The following is a 23,300-nucleotide window of genomic DNA, read 5'->3' as shown; positions in this document are numbered from 1 at the left end:
CCTACCTAAAGTGATGATAATTCCCTGCAGCATCAAACCCTGCAGTATATTCAGTATCTGACAGATCAGTTAATTACTCTAAGAATCTTCCTTTGGTATTGCACACTAGTAACCCTGTAAACTGCTGCAGCTGCCCTGTGTGTCCAGCTCTAGCTCTGCCAAAGCAACTCTGTTCCTTAGGGATGTCACTAGTCCCTTCTCACAGAACCTCTAACTTCAGCCTCTCCAATCTAAGCTGAATTTACATAACCAGCAATAACTCTTCTGATAACAGTTGGATGCATACTGGGTTGCAAGGCCAGGAGGCAAAAAATGCTATTTACACAGAGCAAAGGTCTCCTGGCCAGGCTGGAGAGAGATATATTCTTCTTTAACAGAAATCAACCTCCTACTTCTCTTCATTTGTTAGGGTCCTTCTACATCACATTCTGTTTCACAAAAGTAAAGAAATTCCAGCACACATACATTAGTGCCAGCACTGGAGTGACTGTGTAAACTTCACCCTCCACACACATTTCAGATGCCCATCTCAAAACCAACCCCTGCATGCAATCTCCACAACATGACAACTTGGAAATACTGATATGACAGCTTTCCAAAACATGGTCAGGCACATCTGCCCACATGGTGGACCTAAACAATCTCCCCAGCCAGGCAGCAGAAACAGGCAGAACATGTTCAAAACAAGTTGTGTTGTAAGAGATTAAATTACTAGGCTGTGGTCTGCATCTGTCTCAAGTGTTTCACCTCAGTTCCATCAAATATATGTGAAGAGTAACAGGGTGTAAGAAACTGCTGATGCCTTTGGGATTAATTATTTCTAGGCCAACAGAATTCATGCAGGTAATTTAATTGCTATTGCAGAGGCTGACAATTTTGATCCTGCTTCAAATTCTATTTAACCAGCAATTCTCTACACAGTAACACCTATTAGTCAGGTTTTCTCACTTCCTTTCAGTCAATAAGATTAAACACAGACAAAAGCATCAAAGGTGACTCTCTGAAATGCAAATTTATGTTCCAACTAAGCAAAGGTTCCTGAGCCAAGGCTTTGTTAAGATGATTTCTGATCACACCTCCAGCTTCCCTGGGCTGTGCATTTATACTTTCAGGCAGGGACACACACTGGTTCTGCAGAACAAGCTGTTGTTCCCTCAGCCCAGACAGAGAAGCTGCTGCTAGCTGGTTTTAAATCTCTTCTTAAACAGTAAGAACCAGTTTCTGTTAGATAGCCAGTATGTCTGATATTCATCCTAAGCCAGAAGCCTGGCTCTCCAGTGGGTCACAATGCAGGGATGAGGCTACAGTAGACCACAAGTTCCCCAGTTGGGAAGTTCACTTGTCAGCAGGACCTAAAAGGCACATGGTGGAAGAGGAGACAAGTGAGCAGCTCTTCATTCCCACCCTGCTGCTGTTCACTCTCTAGGGATTAAAAAAACCTCTTCCCTTATCCTCCTCCCCCTTTTCCCCTACTCTCCTCTAAATGAGGAATACATGGGAGTAGTGGGAATGGCTGCAAATTTTGCAAAGGACTTGATGGCTTCACATGCATTGGAAGAGACGAAAGCAAAAAAAACCAATGAAGTGAGCACTCAGTGGCCATTTGTGCTTTCTCCAAGGTTCACACCAGGGCAGCACTAAGGAGACATGAGGTAATTCCTTAGTAAACTGTTTTCAAGGTGACAACACTCCTTGGGCTCAGTAACAATGGCCTCAGCTGATGTTAAGGTGCACCTGTATCCCCAAGGCACACGGGTGAACCGGGGGGCCTGTTTACCAGCAACCTCAATCAATTCTCCTGCCAAGATCTGAGAGGCCCGAGGACACAACAACTCCATTTTAAGTGTCTGTCTTTTCTGGCAGCCTCTGCAGCCCTTTCCGGTTCCTATTTACCTCACGCTACCCCAGAGGACAGGAAGCCCCCTTACTCACAGCTCAAGGATGAGGACCACATCCGTCTTGTTCTCGTAGATGTCGTGCAGCTTGATGATGTTGGCGTGCAGGACCTGCTGCAGAATGGCCACCTCCCGCTCGATCTCCTCCCGCCTCACCCCGCGGCGGCTGGCCCGGCTCTGGCGTTTCTTAATGAACTTGGCAGCGTATTCCACACCCGTGCTTTTCTCTCTGCACTTCTTCACTATAGCAAACTGGCCACTGAAGGGACAAGAAGGTGACAAAAAGGTCTCTCAAAGCTTCCGTTTCATCACAGCTTCTCAAACAAGGCACTCAAATGGCTTGATCCTGCAGCCCCTGAGCAACGCTGCCAACCACACAAGCTGGTTCCTGGGGCAACAGTGAGGACTGACAGAACCCTGCAGCTAAAATCACTAGAACACACCGAGGTAGCCACCTGCTGTGTCTGAAATTTAGCCAAACCAAGCAGTGTCTGACAAGAAGGGAGGACAGATGTTACAGTCTCTAAAGAACAGTTTCTTTAAATGAGTAAGAGCTGCCTCAAAAGGTTCAAATTACCACTCCTTCACTGGGAGATGCTTAAGGCATTCAAGTCTGCAGCACAACACCAGATGTTCTGAAAGGACATGCATGCATTGAAGTATTTCCCTTAAGAATAATTTATCAGGAAAGAACTCAAAGGATTGGTAACCCTTTGGACACGTAGAATTGACCTCCAGTAATCAATATGCAAATAAAAGTAGTTCATTCATATTTCTACACTTCCCTTGATAATTTAGCTGTAAATGTAACTAGAGTAAGTGCAGCCTTCTCACTGCACTTCAAGGACAAAGAATTTCCCACTGTAACAATTAGTAAAAGGGCTGCATCAAAGTTTAAAAGGCCTGCAGCTGCCATTTACCAAAAAATTTTTCCTCACTGTGGTGCCTAAAGTAAGATATTCTAGTCCAACTGTAATATTAACTCCTTATCTCCTAAGAGGGAAACACTAGGAGGTCAGATGATTAACTAAATAATAGTAACCCTGCAGGGTGCAGCCTCATGTCAGTGGTGGGAAACTGCCAAGACAACACAGTTGTTGTTCCTGACTCTTCAACAGGAAATCTGGGAACCCTGCCTTGTGGGAACTTTTCTTTCTTCATCATGCCCTTGAGAGGCACTGTTTGAACCCAAGAGTCACCATCTCCACAGAGTTGATGTTCCCTTCTTTTCAACTGCCTTCTGAAAAAATAACTGTAATCAAGCTGAGAGATGTGTTAATGAAATTAAGAAAGGTGGTCTGCAGCTAAAGCAGGGTTTGAGTAATATAAACTCCACATAAAGCCAGAATGTGGAATGAAACAGTGATCATTCAGAGGATCCTTTTGCTCTGTGTTCTATCTTAGAAATGCTTAATCACACAACAATCACCACAGACATACAAACAAGGAAATTAGATCATACTCTATTACCACCTGTTTGCAGTTACTCTATGTTGATTGTTGAGACATGTTAAGAGAGCTACTTCAGCCTTACAAAAATTAAAGGATGGTCTGTAGCTAAAGCACTGAAGGGAGTTCAACAATCTGAATTGTGTGCACTGCATCTTGTCATAATAGCTAGATTAAAACACTAGCAAGCTGTAAAAACAATACAGAACTTTAGTTAAGCAAAATTTAGCTAAAAGTGTTGTTTTGTGAAAGACACATTGTGTTTTGGCAACTTCCTTAGTCAGAAAAGGATTCTATCATTGAGTATTTGATAGAATCATAGTTTTTTTTAAAAAATAACAAATATTTCACTGTATTTCCACTATGGAGCAGAACTAAATTTTAAAGTGCCAGGAAGCCACAGGCAACTATTAGATGGGGCAGGGAAACCTCTAGGAACAGTGCAGTGAAACTGTCACCCTTGCCTGGCATGTGTAAAGCCTAACAGGTATGCCAGATCCTACCACCAAAAGAACTATCTTACCCAAGCCTTTGTCTCCTCACATTCATGAGTCTCTGTTGATGCCCAACCAGTTTACAAACAGACAAAACAAGAGCGAGTTCCTTTTTATATCAGAGCAGCCCCATTCTCCCCTGCCACAAAACACTGTATGTGTGAGATCTCACTCTGCAAGAACTGGCACATCTCCAGACTCAGAATACACATTTAGTATCAAATATTTCCTTACTCAGGGCATTATATTCAGGCTTGCAAGGAAAAGATTCATCTTACAGATAACCTTCACCTTTAGCTACTGTGATTTTATCAGCCAGGATCTCTTTAAAGGAATCACAAAGACACACATTGGGTGCAGCTCCCCATGACTGCACTGCAGAAGCACCAACTCTTACTGTTTTCAGTATTATTATATCCTTCACTGGCTTGATAAATGAGAGATGCAAGTACAGTTGGAACTTAAATTATGCAGCATACACAGCAATTATATTCAGAATCTTATAATTATACAGTGTACTTAGTGCTTCATTAACACAGATGGCTGGTTGGAGTCTGTCACAAACCTACAAAGGCAAAGAAATTAAAAATTAAGGCTGTCAGGCAGTGCTTGCTTGCTCTCCAAAGCTAACATTCCATGGCAGAGGCAGCCTCTCATTTTAAAGGGTTCAAACAATGCCAGACTGCCTCAAGTACTTATTTTCCTTTTTCATTTTCAGATGTACCCTAAGCACTTCTCAGGAGAGAGGTAAGAACAGATGGGACAAGTGTACTTATCCCTTCAGGAATAATCAATCACAAACAGAATCACTATTGCAGCCATTTGTCACATCCAGTAATTCATTGATATTTCTGCTTCTTGATTTTATCATGACATGCAAACCTTAGAGAGCTTGAGAATGAAAATTCCTGCTACAAAATCCCCTAACTTGCCTTCAACGTTCTGCTAAAAGAGTTTGTTCTGTAGTGCTGGGAGCTGTTTATGTAAAACATTGTTGGCTGCATTGTTTGTTTGTTTGTTCATTTTTTGCAAGACATGCATTTTGTTTGGCCCAGACTTCCAAAAGAGACAGGGTACTAATGTTGCTGTGTTTGCTTCCCTGAATAGGCTATAAATTGTGTCAGCAAACTCCAGGAAGAAAATACTGTGTTATGACCACTGATTACCAAAATGAACACAGTAACTTTTACATTTAGCAAGTCCAATGATGCTGTGGATTTTGTACATTAGATTACCTAAAAAGCTACATGTGTTATGACCACTGATTACCAAAATGAACACAGTAACTTTTACATTTAGCAAGTCCAATGATGCTGTGGATTTTGTACATTAGATTACCTGAAAAGCTACACTTAAAGCCTGGCTCATCACATTACCCCTTCCCTTGTAAGCCACAATTTCCCCCCTACGTGTGGGCCCACGAACACACATTCTACTTGCTCCTGTTTTCGTGCCATTTCCTTTATCCATTTGAAAAAGGCTTTTGCAGACAGTCTTTACTGACAGTTTGTAAGTGAAGAGGCTGCAAGCCAGAAAGACAAATGCACAATTTCTTAGCCTAGGACATTTAAGACCATTACAATGTAATTAGCCAGGACACAAAACAGGGTAGCATATAACCCCACTTTTGTACCAGACGTCATGAATACTTCATGTGGAGGCCCCCACAGCTATGAAAAAAAGAGGATGTCTCACTGGTATTTTACAGTCACAGCCAGATAAATTTTAGATTTCTTCTTAACTATAGAGCTTGTAAAACCAAGGACCAAGACAACAGCATTCTGAACCTCCTAATGCACCTGCATTCAGCACGTAAGAATCAAAAGCATCAGCTTCCCAAAACCTGCAATCTTGACAAGGCAAAATGCAAAAGTACACTTCTCTGGCACCTGAGCTGACAGCACTGAGAAATTACACCATTTCCTTAATTTCATATGGGGAGTCTGTGGCAAATCATAGATTTGAAAGGACATTTCACAGCTCAGATGTCCAAATTTCATCCAAACGACTTTGCCAAAATTCATAGGTTTTAGAATGTCACTGAAAGAAAGATCACTTGGATCATGAACAACAATATTTACAACACACACAAGGTAAGTTCACAGGCTGACACTTCCTAATTTTTTTTCTCTTTTTTTTAAAGAAGGGAAGTCTTTTCCCTTTCAGAAGTATTTTGAACAGCTGTACAACAGCCTTGTCACAGATTCAACATAGGCTGTCCTCAGTTGTGGTTAGAGCTGAAGAGTATAAACAATAGCAGCTGCAACCTGTCAGTTACAATATAATTATGTACAACATCAAATTTGTCCATCATCAACAAGGGAATTTATCCTACCAATGAAGACAACCTGTTATTGACACTGCTACTGTCTACCCTGGAGATCTGGTTTAAGAGTTTATTTCTCTAAACCTGTGCTTTGAAGAGGTTCAGCTTATTTAATTGTTGTGCAGTTCAGGAGAGGATGTGAAAAGGATGCAGAGAAGAGAAAAAGTGGACAATCCAGAATAGCAGGATAACTCCTTGCTCTTTTTTCAAAGTTTATTTTTAATACTGGTTCTGGAGGGTAATGCTCAGGGGCAGAATTTGGCTGGAGAGAATGACAAAGGTGCTGCCTGCCAGTTAGAACAGGGAGCCTTTCAGCAACTGTTGAATAGGTATGGGTTTATACCAACGTTCCTCTCATATTCCAGAACACCACATCACTGAGCAGCTGTCATGAAATGCTGAAAATATGTAAACAAAATACTGAGGTGACAGTACAGGTCACCTGATTCCAGTCAGGCTCTCCGAGGCGAGAGCAGGGAGAATTCAGGAAGCTGATTCAGTCTGTCATTTGAGAAGAGCAAACCATTTCTTCCCCATATACCAAACATATGTTCCTTTACTGTATGTTCTGGGCTCCCCAGTTCAAGAGAGACAAGGAACTACTAGAGAGAGTCCAGGGGAGAGCAACAAAGATGACTGGGTGACTGGAGCATCTCTCTTATGAGGAAAGGCTGAGAGAGCTGGGACTGCTTAGTCTGGAGAGAAGGCTGAGGGGGAGACCTTATTAATGTATGTATATAAAAGGTGGGTGCAAGGAGGACAGAGCCAGACTCTTGACAATAGTGCCCAGGAACAGAACGAGGGGCAATGGGCACAAGCTGGAACATGGGAAGTGCTTTTTAAATATGAGGAAAAAATTCTTTACGGTGCGGGTGACAGAGCCCTGGGACAGGCTGCTCAGGGGGTTGTGGAGTCTCATTAAAGACCTGCCTGGATGCAGTCCCATGGAATGTGCTCCATGGGATCCTGCTTTAGCAGGGGAGTTGGACTGGATGATCTCCAGAGGTCCCTTCCAACTCTGACAATACTGTGATTCATTCTATTTCTTTATATTCTGCCCATATTCATCTTAATTTCATTTATTGAAGAACTCTAAACCAGAGGGTGATGATGAGGATGATGATGATTGGTAGTTGTTAAAACTGGAAATTCCCACAAAACAGACATATGTTAGAACATGTTGACAGATACACTTCACACTGAAATATGCTAACAAGGAATTCTTTGTGAAAAGTACATGGACCTGGAAAAGGACAGTGCTCTGGCATTCTGCCAGTCAAGAGGCAATACTCAATTCCATAGATGAACCAGAACAATTAACTTTGGAACAGACTTGCAAGGGATTTTAGGCAGCAACATCCCACTGACTTGACCAGTAATTAGCTCCTACACACTTAATGGAAAATAATACCTTAGTCTTTCTGTACTTTATTTCCCAAAGTCTGTAAAATGCAGGCAATGCTACTAGAAAAAAATGAAATAAAATTACAGCTGGACCTACAAATTAATTTAATATATCTAGACATCATTAGAATTGCAATTATAAATAATTCATATTTTTATTCACTAGGTGTTCCTGTACAAGATTACATGACCAGAAAGGAAACTAAAATTAAACCTAACAGCAGCTCAACCAGTCTTTTAACTCCCTAGATGCACATGCAGACTACCATGCATGCAAGACAGGTTAACCTTTCTTTTCACAGAGCACCTGCAAACCCGGTTGGACTCTGAGCACTGAGCTAGGATTGCTTTTGCTTCCAATCTGAGAGGTGTTTGCTTGAGGCTGGAGTTTGCAATGAGAAGCTGCTGGGCTCAGCAGTGCCAGGCTGTTGGAAGGGTGCAATCACAGCCTGTTGCACAGAGGAAAACATGGCAATACTTTTTTCACAGTGTTTTGTTGGTTTTTTTACTTGGTGTCATTAATACCTGTTATTCCTTCTTGATGTTGGTCTTGAGCTATAGTAGGTATAGGGATGTGAAAACTGAAAAAAGCGAAAAGCAGGTGAAAGTTTCCTCTTTTGGTTTCAGAAGAGCAGCAGCCAGCAATCTGAAGTACACCAGCATACAGCAGCATTCACATGGTAATACTGACATCAACACCTCTGGTATTGCTGCTCCAGACAGAAAAGTTCATTAAACCAGAGTGGGTACATGCAAATGCTTTTAAGGGGAGATGACTGTCCATTCCCCTCGACCTTCTCCTCCCTCACTTCTGGTTGGTGCTTATCACATTTTAAGAAGGTCACACTGAGCTCTTCCTATCCTACCCCAGCCCTTGCTCAGACATGCACTTCTCTCAAGATTGAAGGCAAGTTAAAGAAACTATGGTTGGCATGCCAGCCAGCTGGTTTTAACAGTGTAACTACATTCCAGAGAATGTAAGGGCCCTGAGAGAAACTTCTTGCACCAGCAGTCTCAAAGCCAAGCAATGCAGGAAGACAATAAACCTCAAGCCTGATTGCCACTAAGAATTACATTAGAAACTGGGAAGGTAAAGACACACTGAGAACCTTCACATTTTTCAGTGATCCTGTTTAAACTGCCTCCTTTCCCTATACTGAGGGAACCAGAAACACCCAGAGTGCCAAGCTCAGCTCAGTCAGAAAGTGGGGCTTCCTTAGGCACATCACTTCATCCATCTACCTTACAGTGATTCCCTCTCAGTATCCACAGGAGAGAAGCAGATGGTTCTGACTTGTGTTTTACATCAGATCACAGACACACAATTCTGATTTAAGATTATTTTTCTATAGAAGGGTAGTATAAATGCTTCAGTTTCAGTGTCCCTCCCCACTGCCCAAAACCTGCTCTGTGTATGTAAAAGCCAGATTTGGGGCACATCATACACAAGGCACCCTATCAGCCTACTATAGGCAGGAGCTTACAGGAAAACTGAAAAAAAAAAGCTTTCACAGAAGGTGTTTGCAGTTTGAATAAAAAACATTAATTTTTTATTTGCCCATTTCTCTTCACATTTCAGACATACAGTTGTAAGAATGCAAGCCTGAAAGGGTTTACTTGCCATTACAAACCCTACCCCGAACAAACTGATGTAATTCACACATGTCACTGTCTGTACTAAGGAATCCAAATCACAGCTTAGAGATCTAATTTTAGGTTTACTAGGCTTTGCAAAGTTTGCCAGTTGTTGACTCTCTTTCTCTAATTGGATGATAAACTATGTTTGGTCCCTTGACAGCAAGTGTCATAGAATCTCTGAGCTCTGAGTCAATATGATACCTTTAACCCTGAAAATGATTTTATTTGTTTACTGCCAGCAACTGGTTTCTTGACAGTGTATGTCATAAGCCAAGTCAGCTTCACCTTCTGTTGGCATCACATTGTCCCTTCTCCAGCGAAAGAGCTTATGGCATCCATTGCTTTCATTTTGCATGATCTACAGTTAGAGGCCAGTAAAAACCCTAAAAATAGATTATGAAATCATCCCGTGTACCATCTTAATATACATAAACGTAATAACAGATAACAGTGTCTAGCTAACCTGAATGCAGCACTTCTCTAAATTCAAGAGGCTGCCTTTAGAGCTCAGACACTATGGTTAGTTTAGTTTCAGCAAAGAGGGGTCATTTATTCTCAGTTACAACACTTGTTTTTATGTCAACAGTTTTATTCATCGTGCCTTTTTGCCACTAATAAATTCACATTGGTTTTAACTGGCAAATTCAAGCTTAGGAATTCCGTATCTTATTACTTTTCCATCTTTTTCACTCGTATTTCAACTAATAATTTTACCCTTTCATAGTTGTGTTTTTGTTAACTTTCAAAGAAAAGCCCTTGAAAATTCTGAATGCCTTCCTTAAAAAAAAGAGGTCTTTTTACCAAGCTAAATACTCTCCTACCTCTTTCCCTACACTTCAGAGATGACTTCAGCTAGTTCTAATGGCACTGGCATACCCCTCCCAGCACAGAGGACAGGAGTCTGCTGGTAACTTCTACAATCAAATGGATTGTAAATCAAATGGATGCTCTCAGCTCATTTATGAAACACAGCTCAACCCATGGCCATGCAACACTCACAAAACACATGCATAAAAGCACTTTCCTGGAAGTTTTCAGTACAAGTCTGTAGTCACAGCCAATAAAGAATTGGAAGCCTTCAGTAAATTGACTACAGCAATATTCTGTAGTATGTTTTATTTGTTACAGAGTATTTTTAATTTTTTTTAGGCTGAACCAGGATTTGGTTTTCTGGTATAGCAGAAATTTAATCTAAGCCATGCATAGCATAAGTACTATGTATTTACAAAGAAGACTAGAGCATTCCTTGTAATAAAGCTATTACAAAGGAACTGGAGTACAATAGCTGAAACATCAAAACAGAAATCCTAGCATGGAAAGGTCACTGAAGGGAAAGTATCTTGCTTTTTCCCTAAGACTTTACAGAGTGGAACTAAAATAAAACCCAAAGTCTTACTCTGTTACATACTCTTACTGACACTTCTTATAACTTCAAAAAGAGCTTTGCACTAAGTTGTTACAAATATCACTGTACTTCCTGTTTAAGCTGCAAATAAAAAGTGAGTTTTGGTTTGTTTGTTTCTTTTTTTTTCAAAGGAAGAACAGACAAAGCTACCTCTCCTAAAGCAACTACACAGAACCTAAACTGTGGCAGATGCCAGATGATGACAGAACAACCTAAAAGTTTTCTTAAGAAAGCAGTGAACTGAAATTTTACTTGAGTACTGAAAAGTAGATAAATACATAAGTAAATCCAATTCACAACATATTCTGGCTCTCTTTTGAGCCTTTCAAGCAAGATTATCACAGAAATATCACTAATTTACCACAGTCCTGTGACATGGACTGGAAGAAAGAAACAACTAACATGTCAGGCTCACTAAGTACCTGGGCAGTGTCAGGGTGACTTCCACCCAAAGCAGTTGAAGTTACAGAGAGAAATGTCACAACACCACCACTCTAACCAGACACTAACTTTTAAACCTAAAGAGATGCACTATTTTATAAAGAAAGAGAACAAAAAGCAAAACAAAACAAACAGCAGCTGCCACTTTTCAACACACTGGTATTTTCACTCACAACTCATGTTGTTACAGATTGTATAGCCCTCTAGGACACTGACTTTACAGGGTAAGTTTCAATATTCACCACAGGGAAGTGCTGAGTGCCTTTGGACATAGGCTGTGCCTGATACTGTCACTGTCTGGCACCTTTCACCCACATCTCTTCACAGCTCATGCCAAGGTAGCCAGCACATCTGGCCCAAAGATAATCTGTGTCCACTGACAGAGGAGAGTCAGAATAGTACAGGAATATGGACTCAAACAGAATGATCTGGCTTAAGGGAATAAGCAGAAAGCAAATTTGAATGTCAAAGCAAGATTTAATAAATCTAATATTTCTGAACAATACTCTGAATTATTACAGGCTATCAATAAAGCAACGTGTTAACTGCATTACAGCAAATTAATGCTTTAAACTACATTTTGGGTCATTAGCCCCAAGTCACGAGAAACTGTGCCACCTACTGAATCATCACCAACACCTCCTGAAGCTATTTAATGCTCTTGGAAACTTCCCAATCACGCAGTGACAGGCAACGTGGCCCTTACCACCTCCTGAGGTTGGAGGAGCAGAGTCTGTAGTGATACATCACGAGCCCAGCAATTCTGGCAAGTTCCTGATAGCCTGGCAAGCATTTTGTGTAATCTGAAGCTCCAGAATAAAATGCATATGATAAAAATTCACCCCCACTTATCATACTTAGCTTTTAGATTGAATATCAACTCCCTGAGTGATAATGAACAGAGTCCAGAGACCTAGGGAAGGTCAAAGCTGACTCATGCTCACCAGGAATAGCTGATTTGATAAGCTGTTCCTTCTGCTATGTGGAGCAACACCAATGCATACGTAATACACATGCAGAAGGTTAGCACACTGTTCCTTTGCAGTTAAAGGTCCAAATCCAGCTAGGTGTGGACTGAATGCAATATACCTGGGAGTAGTTAAATTGTAAGAGGGATGCAGTATTATGGTTAAATGGTTCGATTATTTTTCTCCTTCCCTGTGAATGAAACAACAGAAATCAGGCTGGCATTTTAATCCAGATTTTAGGAAATTATCTGTAAGGCCAAAACCACAAAGGGTTGCTGAAATTCTCATTTCACTGCTCTTTGTGGATTCTTCTGGTCTGCCAAAATAAGAGGTGGAAGTTACTTCCCCATCTTACTTATTCTTTACTATAATGAAGTAAACAATCTCCTCCAGCAGCAAGACAGCACAGAAGCTACATTATTTGTTCCCTCCACTCCTCCTGCATAGGAAACAGATCAACTGAAATTCTCTCTTTGTGAGGATTATAGACCCACAAAACCTGAACACTAAGGTTAGCTACTCTCTCATAAAAGCAGTAGATTCTGTAGTAACTTCAGACAGCAAGTCCTGGCTTCAGGGTAGACAGTCATCCACTCTGGTGTATGTGCATCTGCACTATGGGCTGCCCAAAACAGGCCAGGAGCTCCAACCCAAACATGCTGGCATTTGACAGAACAGACCCAGCTATGTGAGTGATTTTATGTCTCTCCTCACCAAAGCATCACTGCATGTCATGCTCAGCTACTACACAGGTTTTCACTCCGATTCAGTACTTGCTGAAGTGGCTCTTGAACAATAGATGCCACCTGAGCTCAATTAAGCTTGGCCAGCAGGTAAGTTTCTACAAGTCCTATTCTGCACAAGATGCTAAGAACTTCTGCAAGGCTTTATCACTGTCAGCCCAGTGGTGAGCTGCACTATCTTTATTCTATGTGTATTTTCACTCATAACAGCATTTTTCATTTAAAAAGCATGCAATGCAAAGTGAAAAAAGTACTTTTATTTTTACAGAAATAGCAAAGCAAAGTCTGGAAGAAGGCTTAATATTCAGGGGTTAAAGACATCACTGAGTTTGAGCTTTCTGAGCACTACCACTGGGGTCACTCAGCTCTAATTATATTTTCAAAGCCAGGTATGGACTGAGGAGATACACTGAGATCACTTCCTTCATCAAGATAGATGCTGGTAATAAGGACTAACAAAGGCAGTTCTAAATCACCAAAGCCAGTTCTTCTCAGTTACTGCAGGTAGAGCAGCTTTGTGATTAGAAGGAAAAATAAAAAATAAAAAAAGAGCAAAAAAGAAAACACAACAAACAAACAAACCCCACAACCCCAACACCAAAAACCTCCACTATTTTCTCTGCACTTTCTGTAACAAATCAAGTATTTTGGAAACAGGTGGAAGAACACTGGAAACTAGCAAGGAAATCTGTTTAGAAAGGAAAAAGTTATGATCACTGACTCTGCTAGAAGGAATAAAAAAAATATCCAAAAATAGTGATTGAATCAGACAGCTGATTACAATCATCATAGTAATGGTGGCCAAGTATTGGATGCCAAAACTGTTTCAATATAAATCTGTTTTAATATAAATCTGTTTTAATATAAATCAAGCAAATGACATAGAAGATTTTTTAAACAAGAAATACTAATAGAGGTGCTGGTTAGTGGGCAACTGAAGAACTAATTCACTAAGTACAAATTAAACTAAGAACAGAGTTAAGGTTCATGTCAGAGAAAGCCCAATACTGAACAATTTCTATAGATAGAAAAAAAATTCCTGGTATGAAGATACTGTGTGATGTGTGTTAAAGGTAAAAGTCCCAGCTGCAATTACACCTCTCTGTTTACCAGGGAGTCCACCCAGCTGTCTGACATGACTTTTTATCACAGATACCCAAGTTCCTCCCCTACAGATACCTCAGTTATCGCTTTTTGTTTTCATTACGTAAATAAATATTTACTAGTTCCACTGGCAGAACACAGATTCTGTGCCAGGCCCCAAGATGCCATTACCACTGGTGAAATGTTGCATTTGCTGTCCTTTTAAGCTTTCACCTATAAAAAAAGGTTCCACCTGTCTCAGTGAACAGAGCTGATCCTCCAACACACCAGCAGGGAGGAGGCAGGAACTTGTAGCTGGAGAAGGGGGGGGCTACAGGAGGCATCACAGGCCACTGGTGAAAGATTTGTCTTGGTTTTAATCATAAAACCACACCCCAGGTCAGCAGGGGCAGAGAAGCTGGAGGCTGGAGAATGCCCAAACTAATCAATAGGAATCAGAGTGATTACCTTTTGCATTAAGGCATTGACTGAATCATGTTGATTTTTTTCATGGTCTAGTTACACAGCATGCAAGAGGGAACAACTTGAACCAAAGGCAACACCTAATGCATGCACCTCTTTTGTTCTTTAGCAGAGTAGCTCCATACAGCCTAACTTTGCTGAACTACAAAAGGATGTAACTTACTCAAAGAGGAAAATAAGCCACCAATCCCTTTGAGGCCCAGAGAATGAATCAAAATTCTATGTATTTAAAAGCCCCATCAGAACATGAAACATTGTCAAGCAGGAAACAAATATAATCATGCAGAAACAGCCTGAAAGAATGATACCACCATGGGGGAAAAAAAAAAAATGAAGCATTCATCACACTAAATAACAAGCCCCTCAAAGCTGAACAATGAAGACTTGGAGCTCCACAAAACCTAAAAGCTGTTAAAACCAAACTAGATCATTCAGGGCAAAGAGGGGAAATCAGGAGAAATAACTCCACTTGCTCACTAAAATGACCTTACATGTACCACCTCAGTGACACAAAGTGCCACTGCTTCTCTCCTGCTACTCACTGGATGCTTGTAGATTTAAGCAGCTGTAGAGAAATGAACTTGGGAGATTTTTTTTCTATGTCATGAACAACTTTTCCTACAGTAACATTGATTTCAGTAACTGAGCAACATCAATGCTAAAAATACACATATATTGAGACAATTCATATCGCTGAGAGTTTAGACTCCAAATAAGAAAGCAATAGGGGAGATGGACCCTCACTAGTCTTAAGTGTTTCTGCAGAGAATAAAATGCAGAAGAGTAGGTAATAAACCCGGCTTAAATATAAAAAAAACCACCACAATAACCCAAGAAACATGAGGAAACAACCAGCTAGTGATATTTAAGCCCATATAGCAGAAAATTCCTCAAAGGGAAGTACAAATTCTAAACATGCAGAAAAATGTCACAGCCTTGCTCTAAAAAATAATTTCCACAGTTTAAGTCTGGTCCACTCACATCTAGCTCCCCTTCTGCATTAACCAGGCATTAACCTGGGCTTCTAGGAACTCTTCAGGCATAGGATATCACAGAAAACAGCAATCTCAGTACTCTAGTTTCCACAACTTCAGCAAGCCCTGCTTGCTTTTCTTGTCAGAAGATCTTAAAATTTTAAAGAGATGTCCAGCTGCCTTCCTCAGAGGCATCCTGCTGTATCAGCAACAAACTGTCTTCCTCAATGGAGAGGATTTCAAACTAGCAAGTGAACAAAAAGCTTTTCCTGTTTCTCATGCATACTGAAGGACTTAAGTTTTGATTTCCTATGAAGATCAGTTCATCAGACTGTGCAGCTGGTATCCATACAAGGTTTTGTACCTCTGCAGGAAACACAGTAAAGCCAGACAAAAGCTGAATAAAGCTGAGCCTAGATAGGAGCATAGCTCCCAGTTGCTGAGCCAGGCAAGAAACTGGAATGGCAGGTGGTAAGGCTGGCACACACTGCGGAGGAAGACAGAGCCCCTTCCCTACAAGTGCAAGGACAATAACAAAGGGGGAGACTTCCTTACCCAGCAGCATCACTCCAAGGTTTGTGTCTGTTAAGCATGATCTAAGCCCTTGTATGTTGCAGAATCTGAGCTGGGGTGAGCAGGAGACTAAGGACACTGCAGTGCCACCCTCACCCCACCCTGCAGGAACACACTTTCTCAATGGGCACTGTCACCAAACACTTGGGACAAGCACTGTCACACTTCCTACCCTCAGCCCAGACTTGACATGTAATAGTGACTCTGCCCAGAAGGCACAAATGTCAACAGCTCTCTACAGCCTGGCTGGCAACCCATGTGGATAACAGATTAATGACTCTGTGGCACAACCTGTTGGGAATTACACCGCACGTCTCCAAAATTCCAGCGCTCTTTGGGCACCTACCACTACCACCAGTGTTTGCTTGTACATGCTCCTGCAGGTTTGTATAAGAACTAGTTCTGTCCACCTAGACAGAGCTACCCATCCAAATCACAACTGCTCATTCTGTTAATGGGCTCTCCAGGAGCTTTAATGCTGCCACTTTCCTGGGATCTATACCACTAGCTCAGTAGGCCAGTTCTTCCTTCTCCTGGCCTGGAATGGCCTCAGTTTAAGAGTTCCCATTCTTGGTTGTCTCTTGCTGCCACTGTCCTGTGCCACAAGAACCAGCCATTATTTGACCTGCTGCATATTCCCAAGAAGCCAAGTGAGCCTTAATTTCCTCATGTTTTCCAAGCAGCAGTTCCATTGCTTTGGCAATGGTGTTTCTGTTACAGTGATCTGCTACAAACGTTCCTGCAAATGGCTCACACCACAATCCCTTCCAAAACAGGCAAAACTTAATAGGTTCCTTACAAAGTTTGTTACAGTCACTGGTGAAGGATGCACTTTGACATTTAACAACATAAACATCTATTTGAGGAGGGATAAATTTGTAAAGCATTATATGGAAAATGTTTTGAAGTATCCATTTTTGATCAGCTGCTCAGGCAGAAAGAAATTGAATCTGCCAGGACGTCTGATGCCTTCAGAGTGACAGCATTAAATGCTTGGGGGAACTGTATGAAGTACCCCCAAATCACACAATCTGCTGCCCTTAGGAGAAGGGGAAAGAGAAACTTCTAACACCTCTGCAGGCACTGATTACTTTATTCCATATTGCCTTCTAGCTCTTCTAGGCTTCCAGACTAACTAGTATAACTGAGAACTTTAAAAATAAATATCCCTGTAAAATATTCATCTTCAGCTATGTTTTCTAAATTCTCCCTGTCATGAATTTTGAAAAAGAAAAGACCCTAATATTTCAATATTCTAGCAGTAAGTTTTATTATAGATCTCAAAAGTGTTCTTTTTTTATTTTAAAATGTTGAATTTGCTAAACTCATTCTAGAGGCCCTTCCTCTTTTTAGGCTCCCTTTCTGCTATTGCTACAGAACCTCAGCCCTCACAGACTTCACACTTACAAACCACTTATTATCTTGCAGGAAGTACCTTTAAATATACGTGTGTGATAATAAAGTACTGCACTCATTCAGCACAGGCCATGCTAAGCTTCTCAAGTATAGCTGCCAGAACAAGCCCATCAGCAAATTCTTTAATGCCACGTGTCTGACTTGCTGTTCCCTGTATGCACCCTTGGGAGAAGCTGAGCAAGAGAGGTGCAGACCTAAGATTAGTATTTGAAAGACTGAGGGAATGTTGGAGCCAGGCAGTTAGGTGCAGCACACAGCTGCAGCTATGGAAAACCATCCCCTTGGCACAGGAGACAACTGCATTTCCAGCATTCTTTGAGTTGTTTCTAGCTCAGCAGTGATTCTGAGAATGCTCTGGTTGAGGAGTCCAAAAATACACCATTTGCAGGGTTTTATACAGCTGGATCTGGAGAGCCTTTGCTGCAGCAAAGGCTGCACAATGACTGGGAGGGTCCAATTTGATCACCAGACCAGATATATCAAAAATCCAGACCTATACTTCAAAAGCCAGTATATAATATGAGCCTCCTTTCCTAAGTGTAGTGCAAAGACTTTGAAATAAACAGGTGCTGACTATTGGTGAGACCCTGTACTTCAACTTTGGACTGAATCTGAGCTGGAATAAGCATTAGGCCCATATTAATTACTACTTTTGTTGTCAAAAAATCACAAACTCAGTTAAGGAGAACACAAACAGCACTCCACATTGTTTTGTGTGGCTTTTGTTGTCTTGTCAGAGTAACAATAAATAAATCCTTTTGCCTGCCTGTACCTGTCACCAACTAACAGCTTGTTGACAACTAACAAAAGGCACCTGCAGGTTCTAAGAGCATCTATGTCAGCCTTGAAAAAAATTCTTGCATTTCCATCACCACAACCTGTCTGGTGTGTTATTTTTCTTCTACCACAGCAAGGTATCAGTTGTCACTGACCATGATCTGTAGTTACCTCAGAGATACAGATGCATGATAACCCAGTCACACTCCACATACAACACGCAGCTGAAATGAGGTTTGCAGAGCACCTCACAAATTCTGAAAGTGAAAATACACTGACAAAGGGTGTGACATCATATCCACAGGCATGTCTAAAGTACACAACTTGAACACGGAGTATGGGAGCTCATTCCCATCTTGCTGCCCCCTTCTCACAATTACATGGCTTTCCTTGAAAATTCATTAGCAAGCAGCAAAGATCTGCTTGCTACATTTTACCTACTTCCTTCAGGTCTTTCAGGGAACCTTTTTGCCTACATTTTATTATACATAAAATGCTGGGAACTAGAACATGGTGTAGTGGAGTTCAACATCCCTTAACCATGTGAGGAGGGCACCTGCTCATGTATACACCTACTCCTCTTTCTGGCTTATCCAGAAAAGGTCTTTCTTACAAAGAATACATCCAGTAAAAAGGCAACAATTTCAGATTCCATGTCCGAGCATAGTCTCCTCTAAACCCAGCCCATCACCAGACATGTAGAGAGTACCAGCTCTGCAGCATAAACTTGACACCATGTTTCTATGCATGCAACCAGGAACTGTGACCACACAAGCCTTTACTAGCCTGAGGCCTCTCAAGCAGGTTCAAACACTAAGGGTCAGCCTTTACCAGGTTGTTTCAACTACACTTCTCCACTCAAAAGACCTAATAACCATCAGCTTGAAGAGGAAAGTGAGGTTCATGCAAAGACACTAGATTTCCAAATCCAGTTCAGGAGCCAAAACAAAAATAAGCTACTCAACTTCCAGTTTCTCATTTTACACTTCGACTGTTACAGCCCAGGGCCTTCCAGGTTAAAAAAAGCATACAACCTGCATCCACCCACTGGATTTCTTTACTACTCAAATTTTCACTTTCAGCCTGATGTTCTCAGGACCAGTCGATACTCAAAAAGTTACTCAGTTACAGCAGATTCAGTAGTTCGGGTCTTCCTGAGAGAGAAAGGAATGAAAAAAAAAAAAAAACACAAAACCAAAACAAACAAAAATCCATCTCACCTTAAAAGAAATGTTCTCAACAATTCTAAAGATTAAATAGCTGGGAGTGAAAAAAGTAAGACTTGGCAGGGAAACAGCTTCAGCTGAAGTGTGTTAATGTTACTAAATTATTGGCCCTTGAAACAGGCTAATTGCATATACACAGTCATTTATCAAAACCAACTGCCAGACACTGGGAAAGAGGCCAACCCATGTATAGCCCTAATTTAGCTATTTGCATATTAAAAAGAAAATCACTGGAGGGTTGGACACTGAATGGAAACCCACCCATCCTCACCCAGAGCACTGTTTGTTGCTAAGTGACAGGGGGAGCCCTGTGTCACAAACCCAGCAGTGTTTAAGCAGGTGCTTATGGTTAAGCATGGTAATAGCCCATTAACTCCACCTATAATTAATACCTGGAGATAAGCCTTTATAGATTAAAAGCTATATACAGGTATCAACCAGTTGAAATTTTGACAGGTAAATCTTCTCAGGAATACACACAGTGCCTCTTAGCAGATATGAATGTGTTCTGTCAGTGCTGTGAGCCAGCTGCAAACAACAATGCCCTGCAGCACCGTTCAGAACAAGCCAAATTAAAAGGCTTCATCTATGACGACAGCACCGTGGGCTCCTGTTTCCAAGCTGGTTTAGAGAACAGACCTGTGAACTCAGTCTGAAGCACACAGATGACACCTATCTACAAAGGCCAACGTAAACTTACCTTTTGTTGTCCTGGCTGCAATAAAAGAAACATGAAAAATACTTGGCACACTTAACCTAAAAAAATAAATAAAAATCCCCACAGTGCAGTTTTTGTAAAAGGGTGTGTTTCTGTTGTTGCATATTGCAATTGATTTGGGCTCTCATGCACAGTCACTGTTTTAAGATGTGGCAAATATCCCCATGTGTCAGCTTTTAGAACATTGTGGTGTCATCAGGACTCACCTTCCTAGCTCTTCCCCAATTTCATACACGTCCTCCACCTTCTGTTGCTTGAACAAAGCCATAGTTGGAATTTTCATTGGTGAACAAGGGCAATGGAACTGGAATATTAAGAATTACAGACATTTGTTATGACCTTCCAACAGGCAAAGAATAAGCAAAACACACTTCTGGTACAGTCACTTTGGATACACTGCAGCTCATTCATGGCCAAATCTACCACTGACCAATCAAAAGAAATAATTTTGCAGTCTCAGCCAAATAGTGAGGTCCAAATCTGGAAAGAGGTGAGGACCTATAAGTGAAGTGGGTTCTTGCCCTCACTGAAGTACCTGAGCACATACTTAACCAGAAGCAGAGAACACACCTTGAAACTTAAGTGTGAGGGAAAGTAAAGCAACTAAGTAATAACCTGACAAATTTGTGGATAACAAAGCAGCCCCACTGCACTGCAGAGAACTAGTAAGAGAATCAGCATTACAAGCTTCTTTATTAAAGTGTCAGCAGGCAGACCATGAACCGAGGACACCACAAGGCAGGGCTTCCTTTTTCTCATGTTGGGCAGACATTCTGAGACACATGGGCAGGACAGAAAATGGAAATCTGAACCACTGCTGCAAACAGGCCCTGTGATTCCATTTACAGGGTTTTCAGCACATCATTTTTCCTCACACACACTGCGTTTCAAAAGACAAAACCACAAGCAGCAGCTGTTGCATTACTCTGTGTAACTGTGAGGTTTGTTTCCTTCCAGTTGATAAGCTCTGTGAGGTCTGGAAAGACAAGCCTGCCACTGGTGCATTTGAGGATCTGGGACCATTAATTTCCCTTCACTCCTTTCCCTTTCTCAATGTACTCATTAGGTGAGGAGTTCTAAGGGCCCACACCCAGCATACAGCCTGCTCTCCTCTCCACGATGGGAGAAGATACAGGGCACATGCCATGTTCTGGCAAGTCCTACTCCATCTCCCCAAGGGACCCACATCTTAGACAACAGGAAATATTTCAGCTACACATCAAAACTGCATCCTGTCCTTCTTGAAAAGTGTCTGTCTGCACACCTCGTGGGGCAGTATGCATACCGTGACGTGACATGACTGACATGCTTCTGCCACATGTCACAGAACACATCCATTGCAGTCACATTTCAGAAGAAGCTGTCATCTCCACTGAATGACAGACACTTGCAGGGACCCCTTGGAGAAGAGGGAGGTGCAAGGTACCCCTAGCAATACCTTTCATGCCCTCCATAGCAGCCTTGCTGGAGATCTCCACCACAGATGTGATGGCTCTCTCCAAGGCCCTGTGGGGCCTGCTGCATTTCCATTAACAGATCTGTTCAAACCCCAGTTTCAAAACTCTGTAATGGAGGCAAATTTGACCCCCACACCTACCTGTGTAACTGTGCTCTAGCAATGATCTCTCTTATCCAGCTACCTAAGACAAGTGATAGAAACCCCACAGGCTGTGATGCTGAAGACCAGAATAACCAGAGCACTATCGAACTGTAGTGTAGAAATCAACACTTGCATTGGTGAGCCTAGATGCATCACAATGTGTGTGGGGGTGTTACTTCCACTTTCCATCCCAGTATTTTCTCAGGTATTTTCTGGCTGATCCTCACTTTGTTTATATTTTCAGTTTTTCAAGACGAAGCTAGATGAACTGTTCTGCTACTTTGCTCATTAATTCCCAGTCCTTGTCATGCCTGGACAAGAATGTGTCTTTTTCCTGTCAATAAACATAAACAACTCTAATTCTGCTTTGTAAGCAAATCCTTGCATTCCTCAAGCAACCTTTCATAATCTCAGGAAAAGCTCATTGACCAATATTGCTCAGGGATTAAAACTAGTCAATAAATGCTTTAGTGGCAGTTACAAGAACGAGGACATCACTGAGTTGTTGGTTCCATATTAAGGTTATATAATGTTGCTCACAACTGTTCAGAGCAGGGTTTTCTGAAGTGCTGGTGCAAAACCTAGTTCAACACCCACAGACTTCAGAAAAACCAAACAAAGGACAAAGCCAAGCCTTGTTAAAAAACCCAAAGCTTTTGCTCATCCCGAATTGCAAGGTTAAGTTCCAAGCACATGCAAATGTAATTTACAGTAAAATGCCCACGTATTAAGAGAAAGTGCTGAGACTTGCCCAAAGCCTGTAAATCCCTCAAGCTGACCACTCCCTTTATCAGAATCCCAAGGTAGATAACTATAAATAACAGTAATGCAAACACACCTACAAGAAAACCATTGTTCTAAGAGAAAGAGATTGTCATTCAGAAGAGCAAGTAAAAAACATGGCTTTGAGAATAGGGAACCCTCCCAAGATGCCTCTGGGAACACAGTCACTTCATATTTGACTGACAACTTCACTCATTTCTCAGCATCCTCCAGAGAACAGACCTACTTCTGCAGTTGCATCAAAACCATGCAAGAGTATTTTAAAAATAACCAGAAAATCATCCCTTTTGCCAATCTTTTAACTTATACCTTTGTTCTGCAAAAGTCAGACCAGCAAATCTACTTTCAACATGGAACCAAACATCCAAGTCAGCCTCAAGTCTTGTTTTTGAAGGCTGAACATAAAATGCTCCCAAAGTGTTTGGACCCTTCAGTCATACCTCTGATGTGCTGGTGCTTATGAAGTCTATCACTTCACATCATCTTACACTGTGCCTTCCACTCTCATTACTTCTGCAGATACCTCACACTGTTTTTCACCCAACAGTCACAGTTAGCAGATGTCCAAAACAGACCACACACTTGATGATCCAAAGACAACTGTCATTAGCGAATACACAGCACAAGGGGGGAAACAGAAAATAACCCTCACATACTTAAAACTAATCTCAAATAAAACTGCCATTCATCAAGGCAAACGTAACCCTCCCCAAAAGTCACCTTAGGAAGCTGAGGGGACTTCACATTCGAAGATTTAAACTGCAGTGGTTTTGTTGGACTCCATTTGCAAGTACAGAACACATTGCAACAGAGGAGGAATGACAGCCTTAATTTTTTGCAGTAGTTAAACGGTGATTTCCTCATTCCAATCAGTGAAAACAGATTGACTTATGGTCCTTCATCT

General features: G+C 41.4%; 1 protein-coding gene across 4 annotated transcripts in view; it reads right to left on the bottom strand.

The window, feature by feature from the left end:
* DAPK2 (death associated protein kinase 2) overlaps positions 1-23,300 on the bottom strand; it is a 50,695-nt gene that overhangs the window by 25,458 nt on the left and 1,937 nt on the right. For 3 of the 4 annotated variants that reach the window (XM_051628255.1, XM_051628257.1, XM_051628258.1), the window contains exons 2-3: positions 20,220-20,317; positions 1,933-2,154 (exon numbers count right to left, since the gene is read on the bottom strand). In XM_051628255.1, the coding sequence (XP_051484215.1) occupies positions 1,933-2,154; positions 20,220-20,296 (299 nt within the window). In that variant the 5' untranslated portion in view covers positions 20,297-20,317. The remainder of the gene's footprint in view (positions 1-1,932; positions 2,155-20,219; positions 20,318-23,300) is intronic. The other variant, XM_051628256.1, reaches the window with a different exon arrangement.

The sequence above is a fragment of the Apus apus genome, chromosome 10 (assembly GCF_020740795.1).
Source record: "Apus apus isolate bApuApu2 chromosome 10, bApuApu2.pri.cur, whole genome shotgun sequence".
Lineage (NCBI taxonomy): Eukaryota > Metazoa > Chordata > Aves > Apodiformes > Apodidae > Apus > Apus apus.
The sequence above is the reverse complement of the archived record's forward strand: the minus strand, read 5'-3'. Positions and strand labels throughout refer to the sequence as shown.